General features: G+C 47.6%; 1 protein-coding gene across 2 annotated transcripts; it reads left to right on the forward strand.

The window, feature by feature from the left end:
* The first annotated feature begins 2,059 nt into the window (after positions 1 to 2,059).
* LOC119303631 (serine/threonine-protein kinase RHS3-like) lies at positions 2,060 to 4,318 on the forward strand. 2 transcript variants are annotated; one of them, XM_037580761.1, is made up of 3 exons: positions 2,060 to 2,186; positions 2,304 to 3,020; positions 3,122 to 4,318. In XM_037580761.1, exons 1-3 carry the CDS (start codon positions 2,080 to 2,082, stop codon positions 4,005 to 4,007), a joined length of 1,710 nt encoding a protein of 569 aa, XP_037436658.1. In that variant the 5' UTR covers positions 2,060 to 2,079; the 3' UTR covers positions 4,008 to 4,318. The 2 variants fall into 2 exon arrangements, with proteins under 2 accessions (XP_037436658.1, XP_037436659.1); XM_037580762.1 differs by having other exon boundaries at positions 2,313 to 3,020.
* Positions 4,319 to 8,802: the final 4,484 nt, after the last annotated feature.

Below are 8,802 nucleotides of genomic sequence, written 5' to 3' on the forward strand. Positions count from 1 at the left end.
GTAAAGAAATATATATATATAATTCGTAATATCAAATTGGTGTTATTAGATTCATCGTCAGATGAGTTTTCATAAAAAAATCTGAATATTATGGATATCGATATTTTTGGCTCTAAATTTGATCAAAGTTAAAGAAATTTGACTTTCTAAAGAACTGATACCCCTTGTATTTTGGACCTCTTTAGCTTGGCGGATGGGGGAGACGATGGAGTGTGTTTTGTATTTTTTTTTTATAATGCGGTTTTTTAGTGAGCCTTTCATGGTGTGATTCTGTGTTATGCGCTAATCAACTTATATTTTCGTGGGTAAATTTATGCGTCGGTGGCCACATGTACTATATTGGTGCTATAATATCATCACGTGGCGGTGCTTCTTTTTTTTAGGTGGTAAGAGGGTGCATGGAGTTGATATGTTTTTCTAGCGGTTGGTATTGATTGATTTGAAAAATTATTGGTCAGATCAAAATCGTAAACGAAATTCAAAATTGAATATCCCAGTCGAATAAAAGAGCTTTAAAATTAGGGAATATGATGAATTAAAATAATTAAATGGGAGAGCTCCTTGAGAAATTATTGACCCGGTCAAAATCAAGTGACCAAGTTCTAAACTGAAGACCTCAATGAATTGTGAGGACTTAAAAATTAGGAAGCATAGTGTATAGTGTATAGTATAGAAGAATTGAATGAGACCTTTCAGAAATTATTGACTTGGTCAAAATTGGATGACACAATTTTAATTGGACACCTCAATTGATTGTGAGGCCTTTTACGCCTAGAGAGCTTAGTGATATAGTAGATATAAAAAATGAAATCCCGTAACATGCAAAAGCCAAACCAGCATGATGCTGAATTGCTGATATGTAACATGCGATCGTGGGTATGGTTTCTTCGTTCGCGACTATGCTTGGCAACTTTCAATCTGGAATGTGGTGTTCCATTGGTGGCGGTACCGTTCTTAGGGAGCTCCACTTGTGGTGGTTGTTTCTCTTTTCCATCTCCCCTTTTGTAGTTGTTTATCGTTGCTCTTTCGGATATGTTGTATGAATCACTCTGGTCTCCGTCAGTGGTGTGACCACTGCGGAGCGATGTCGAGGCCGAGGGAGCCGCTGCCCCCCTCCCCCGGACCAAGCTTTGAAGGAACTTTTTGGGGAGAGCTTATATGAGAAACTTTTTAGCAATTTGCACCCCCTAATACTCATGTTTTGGTCTTGGCCCTCAGCAGTTTCTACCAAGCTCCGCCACTAGGTGTGACATCCTTCAGTCTTTGGTGAGAGGGTAGCGGGCAGTGACCAGGCGGAGGCGGGTGACTTGGTGATCATGTTTGGCCAACTGCGAGTGGCTCAGGGCTCGTTTTCCTTGGGTGGAGACCATTGCTTCCTCAATGTAAGTTGTATATGTCGTTTTCTATTTCCTCGTAAGTTGTTGATTGATGTAATTTTTGACTTGTTGATAACTCCGTTATTTCAAAGATGAGTTTTTCCTAGGCCTCTAATGTGGTGTACAATATCAGATGCTTAGAGAGGTGCTTAAAAAATAAATCATTTTTTCTTTTCTGAATCACCAGTGCCCATTTATAGAGAAACGCCTAATTAACGTCTACCCTTGATATATAAGAACCGATGCTTAAAAAAGCATTGATTTTATTTCTCTAGGCACCTCCTAAGCGCCTTGCATTGTGCGGGGAAGGACTAAAAAGTAAGGTTTGCCTCGTTTGTCCTAAAGTTTTACCCATTTTCTGGGAACAGGCCTCTGAATATTATTGGTCGGTCGGGCAAAAAAAAACGTGTTACGCGTCCGTGCTAAACTTTTTTTCTTTTTGAGAACGGGTCAGTGCTAAACTCGATCATCGGAACTAACACACACAGACACAATTACACGAACAACCGACCGGCCGGCCGGCTGCGTTGACATCCTCTCTGCCGTTCTCTGTCGCCACGACCAGAATCCCATTCCATCGCCTTCGCCCCCTCCACGTCTCTTCCCTTCCTTCCATTGTTAAACCTTTCCTCCACATCCATCCATCAATCAATCTCCTGCCTCCTGTTGGTGGCAACCACGAACACCACCAGCTGAGACATACATGCCGACGCCCTTAACTCCACCAGCACCACCACCCAAACCGCCATCTCTGCTCTGCACGCCATCGACTTCCGTCTCCCTCTGCGACCTCCGTCCAACCGCCAACTGGTACGCTGCTTCAGTGCTTCGGTTTCGTCTCCCTTTTCCATTCCGCTGTTTGGTCCATCGGTTAGGAAATTCTCTTTGTTGGCGACCGATTGATTAGAGCGCGCCTAATCTGAGCAGCTTGCGCAGTGCGCCATGGAGTGACGTGCGCTGCTGGGTGAGCGGCATGGAGCGCATCAGGTTCAGGAGCGTCGACGCCGGCGCCGGCACGTACCCGACGACGCTGCCGAGCCCCAGGATGCTCGACGCCGCCGCCACGGAGCCGCCGGGCTTCAGGAAGAGCATGAACCCGATCTACGCGGACGGGACCGCCCGCTCCGCCTCCACCGCGGCGGTCTCGGCGGCCTCCCTCGACGCCCCCGGCCCGGACGGCTCCACACGAAGCCACGCCGACGTCGAGAGCGGGAACGGCAACAGCAGCAGCGTGGCCGCGGTGCTGGTGCGGCGTCACACCGGCGGGGACGGCCGCTGGGAGGCCATCCGGGCGGCGGACGCGCGCGAGTCGCCGCTCAGCCTGGGCCACTTCCGGCTGCTCAAGCGCCTGGGCTACGGCGACATCGGCAGCGTGTACCTGGTGGAGCTCCGCGGGGGCGGGGGCGCGCTCTTCGCCATGAAGGTGATGGACAAGGGGTCCCTGGTGAGCCGCAACAAGCTGCCCCGCGCGCAGACGGAGCGCGAGATCCTAGGCTTGCTCGACCACCCCTTCCTCCCCACCCTCTACTCCCACTTCGAGACCGACAAGTTCTTCTGCCTCCTCATGGAGTTCTGCAGCGGCGGCAACCTCCACTCCCTCCGCCAGAAGCAGCCCAACAAGCACTTCACCGAGCACGCCGCCAGGTCTCACCTCACCTCAACTCACCTCCTCCTCAAAGCCATCCATTAATTCTTGATGAGATTTGTTTGTCACTGAGAATTTATCTCCGCCATGAATGATATAGGTTTTACGCGTCCGAGGTGCTGCTGGCGCTGGAGTACCTGCACATGCTGGGCGTGGTGTACCGGGACCTCAAGCCGGAGAACGTGCTGGTCCGGGAGGAAGGCCACATCATGCTCTCCGACTTCGACCTCTCGCTCCGCTGCGCCGTCAGCCCCACGCTCGTCCGCACCCCGTCCGGCCGCGTCGGCGCCGCCGCCGGCCTCGTCCAGGGCTGCAAGCTCCCGCGCATCCTCTCCTCCTCCAGCAAGGCCAAGGGCAAGAAGAAGCTGGCGACGGCCAAGGCCACCCAGCAGGAGCTGCTGGCCGTGCCCGGCGACGGCCACGGCAGGAAGCAGCCGTGGACGTCGCTGGAGTTCATGGCCGAGCCGACGGGCGCGCGCTCCATGTCCTTCGTCGGCACGCACGAGTACCTGGCGCCCGAGATCATCCGCGGCGACGGCCACGGCAGCGCCGTCGACTGGTGGACCTTCGGCGTCTTCCTCTACGAGCTGCTGCACGGCACCACGCCCTTCAAGGGCTCCGGCAACCGCGCCACGCTCTTCAACGTTGTCGGCCAGCCGCTGCGCTTCCCCGACGCGCCCGGCGTCAGCGCCGCCGCCAGGGACCTCATCCGGGGCCTGCTGGCCAAGGAGCCGCAGAAGCGCCTCGCGTACCGCCGCGGCGCCGCCGAGATCAAGCAGCACCCATTCTTCGAGGGCGTCAACTGGGCGCTCGTCAGGAGCGCCGCGCCGCCCTACATCCCCGACGCCGTGGACTGCGGCCCCGCCCCCGTGCGCCTCCCCAGCGAAGCCCCGTCGCAGGGCGGCACGCCGAGGAACGCCGCCGGTGGGAAGGCCGGCTCACCTCATGCCGATCCGGCGTCGTACGTCGATTTCGAATACTTCTAGGAAGCAATCTTGTGCTAGGTCTCGCTTCACCACACAACACACACGTGCCCGAGATAGCCCCATGCATCTCTGTCCATGTTATTTTCTTCATCAAATATTTCTAGCAAAGCCTTCGTATGTTGCAGAATGCCAATGAAGTGCATTCTACGTGCTCGAACTATTTCAAGTTTGTACATGGGTCCTGAAACTATAAAAATCATCATCTAGGTTCTCAAAGTGCAATACGCGTGTTAGCCAGATCCTCAGAATATTTTAGAGATGTCACATAGGTCTTCAAACTATTTTAGAGGTGTCACGTATATACAAACTTGTTACACTTCAAGGACCTTCGAGGACCTAGTTGTCACTTTTCATAGTTTTAGGACCTACGTGGCATCTCTAAGAATAGTTGGAGGGCCTAGGATGCACTTCATTGTTGCATTGCCGGGTTGAAGTTTCTTTTTTCTTCTTTCTAAATCATCGGGGAAGATCTAATATATATATTGGTCAGAAGTGTTATGACAACAAGGCTTTCCCGTGACGTCACTTGCGGTGAGAATAACACAGAGTGATGCAAGCATCAAAGGCATCCCAACCGAAAAAGAAGCTCTTAAATATATTTGGCCCCAAAACAATTGTGGAAGTGTTTGCTAGTAATACTAGTAATTTCGCTAAAAGAGTTAGTACTTGTGGATACTGCATTCTTTTTTCATTCTAATACATATAAGATCATAGTACAACCCACTAGCAGAGGACTCCAGTGGGAAGGCGTGGCGGCCACTAGGGCTGCAAGAAAAACTCAAGGCTCGTGAGCCGTTCGAGATTACTCGTTTTTTGACTCGACTCGAGATCTACTCGAAAAGAAACAAGCTGAGTTTGAACATTTTATGTAGCTCGACCGAGAAACAAGCCGATCTTGGCACCTGGTAGAGTCTATCTCATTTACCATATTAGTTCACGAGTCGCCGTGAGTTTTTCATTGAGATCGAGTCGATCCGATCAGTTACAAGCTAATCTCTACCAGGTCGCATACCTACGTCTGGTTCTGGCTAGCCGTGCGTGCACTATTCCAAGGAAGATCAATCAAGCTAGCAATCAGGTTGCTTGCTTCTTCTAGCTTTGCACCTACACATACGTGTATAACTTCCGGTGGATTTGTTCTACGGTTCTACTCTCTCCGTTTTAAAATAGATGATTCAACTTTATATTAACTTTATACTAAAATTAGTATAAAGTTGAGTCATGTATTTTGAAACGATGCAGTGTTGTCCCCAACTGAAAATGGAGAGGGAAGGGAAGGGAGCTAGCAAAGCTAAAGGGAAGGGGTATATGTCTAAATTTTAGTAGCATCTTTTAATAGCGTGTAATATGCAATATATTTTGAAGTACTTGGTAGTGGCAGTAGCTCCAAGGGTAGAGCCTTCATAAATTTGAGAAAGCTTCGTTACGGTATGTTTTAGATCCTTTTTCTATTAACTAGTAATAATGTATGTGTAATGCACGTTTATATTAGGTAGGATATTAGTTGCATGTTATATTAAGTAAGATATATCTGTTGCATGTTGGTATTTGCTAAAATATCAATTATTTTTTTCGCGAGAATGGTAGGATATTAATTACAAGACAGATTTCATGGGATGGCGTTGAGTCAAAACATGTTTATAACTAATGGCAGTGATGGGTAATTAGAGTGTTAAACGTGTTTGGTGATCAACATTGGAGCGATTTAAACTGTTAGATAATATGATTTGACGGTAGAGATGGTTTGGATCTGCCTCTTTGGATCTTTTTATATTGATATAGATATAAATATAGATATAGAAGATATAGATAAAAAAAATCTTCTTTGTACTACAACCTACCAGACACCTATATCACAAAACTAAGAATACAACATAATGCTAGCCTTTGCGCAAAGGACCACTAACCAACAAGAAAATTACAATCAAGATCGAAGAATCCTCGGAGCTTGACATCGACGCCCGTCACTTGCCTCTGGCATCACCCCAGCCACAAAAGTAATGTAACACCCTCGATGCGACTATAGCTCCCACGTGTCGAGGCACGACTTAGAGACATAATCGCATTGAAGGCATATGTCACAAGTTAAGCAATCTTCACAACATCCCATGTAATATAAATAATAAAGGGGAGATAACATAGTTGGCTTACACTCGCCACGTCAATCAAGTACATAAATAACATTACATCATTCAAACACTCATGGCCCGACTACGGCGCCAAAATAAAAGATAACCCAACATGCGACAACGGTCCCAATCACCCCCAACTGGCACCACTACTGATCATCGGGAAAGGAAACATAGTAACGTTGAGAGTCCTCGTCGAACTCCCACTTGAGCTCAAGCGCGTCTCCTGGAGCGGAATCATCAGGCCCTGCATCTGGTGTAATAGTAATCTGTGAGCCACAGGGACTCAGCAATCTCACACCCTCGCGATCAAGACTATTTAAGCTTATAGGTAGGGGAAGGTAAATATGTGGAGCTGCAGCAAGTGACTAGCAAGTATGGTGGCTAACTTATTCGCAAAAGAGAGCGAGAAGAGGAGGCAAAGCACGAGCGAGAAACTAGAGAGCAACCTGCGCAAACATTACTCCAACACCGTGTCCACTTCCCGGACTCCGCCGAGAAGAGGCCATCACGGTAACACACTCAGTTGATTCATTTTAATTAAATTAAGGTTCAAGTTATCTACAACCGGACATTAACAAATTCCCATCTGCCCATAACTGCGGGCACGGCTTTCGAAAGTTCAAATCCCTTTTAGGGGAGTCCCAACTTAGCCCATGACAAGCTCTCACGGTCAACGAAGGAATAGACCTCCTCCCAAGACGTTCCGATCAGACTCGGTATCTCGGTAATTCAAGACACTTCGACAGGTTAAAACAAGACCAGCAACACCGCCCGAATGTGCCGACAAATCCCGATAGGAGCTGCACATATCTCTTTCTCAGGGCACACTCAGATTGTCTAAACTTCCGGTAGGCCAGCGCAGAGTTGCCCCTGGTAGCCACTGACGGCTGACAGTTTGGACCAACACTCAGAGGAGCACTGGCCCGGGGGGGTTAAAATAATGATGACCCTTGAGTCTGCAGAACCCAAGGGAAAGAAAAGGCTAGGTGGAAAATGGTAAAACCAAGGTTGGGCATTGCTGGAAAAGCTTTAATCAAGGCGAACTAGCAAGGGGTTCCCATTATAACCCAACCGCGTAAGGAACGCAAAATCCGGGAACATAACACCGATATGATGGAAACTAGGGCGGCAAGAGTGGAACAAAACACTAGGCGAGAGGCCGAGCCTTCCACCCTTTACCAAGTGTATAGATGCATTAAGATAACATAGCAATATAATGATATCCCAACAAGTAAACAAATGTTCCAACAAGGAACGGCCTCCGATCTTCACCTGCAACTAGCAACGCTATAAGAGGGGCTGAGCAAAGCGGTAACATAGCCAGTCAACGGTTTGCTAGGATATGGTGGGTTAGATGTTTGACATGGCAATTTGGGAGGCTTGAAAGCAAGTGATAGGCATCGTAGCATTGGCATAGCAAAAGAGCGAGCAAACTAGCATAGCAAAGATAGTAGTGATTTCGAGGGTATGATCATCTTGCCTGCACAGTTGTCAAAGTTGACTGGATCCTCGAAAGCAAACTCAATGGGCTCCTCGTTAGCGAACTCGTCTCCCGGCTCTACCCAAACAAGACAAACAAACAACAGGGATACAATCAATCACGTGCAAACTCAAACAACACAATGCAAAGATGGTATGCTATGCGGGATGCGATGTGGGATGCAAAATGCAAGATATGACAGGAAATGCATGAACCTGGCCTTAACATGGAAATCCAAGGGTGCCACTGGAAAGATGAGATGAAATCGCTTGAAAACGATATAAAGAACGCCGGAATCGGAGTAAAGGTTCGGAAATGGCAAGCGATTCAAATATGACACCGGTCTGCGATTTACAACAAGTAGCCATCTAAATGCAATGAGATGAACATGCTACAGCACCCAAACATGACAACAAAATACATGGTAGGGATGCATTCAAGATGCTTAACAAAAGTCTAGCACTAAGCTACGGCCAATTCATCCATTAACAAGTTCAAACAAGCATGGCAAAAATGCATATGGAAAACAGATCTCAGACTTAGTGAAATTAACACTTGTCTGGAATTTCAGATTAGGTAGCACTATTCGGAGCAACAAAACTATATGCTACAGGACCTGAACATGGCAAAGTAAAGCATGGCATGGAGCTACTCAAAGAGCTTAACAAAAGTCCCTTAGTGAGCTTGAGCCAAAAGGGATCAGAAAATACAATTGCAAGCATGTGAACATGGCAAAAACATAACCAGTTTTCAGACTTAGTGAAAAACTGGCACATGCTGAAACATAACTCAAGTAGGCATGTTTACGAGCTCGAGTGCACTCAATACGGAGCAAGTCATGATAAGCTAAGCATACACCTATCAATAACACACAAAATGCAAGCTAGACATGACAAGAACAATAACATAGCATGCATGGATCAACTACAACATCATCGGCAAAATTGCAAACAAGTTGACAATCTGCCCAGATTCACGAAGTAGCAAAAGTAGAGCTCGATTGACTCAAGCTAGGTTGCTCCATAATTGCAAACAAAGACATGGATGGATAGAGCACTATAAGATTAACAAAACATCCTTACTGATCATCCTCAAAAGAGGCACGGATCACTAGGAAACAACATGAACATATGGCATCATGAGATAAACAACTCAAGGACTTAGTGGAATTGCTAAGTCCCTG

This window comes from Triticum dicoccoides, chromosome 5A (assembly GCF_002162155.2).
Source record: "Triticum dicoccoides isolate Atlit2015 ecotype Zavitan chromosome 5A, WEW_v2.0, whole genome shotgun sequence".
Lineage (NCBI taxonomy): Eukaryota > Viridiplantae > Streptophyta > Magnoliopsida > Poales > Poaceae > Triticum > Triticum dicoccoides.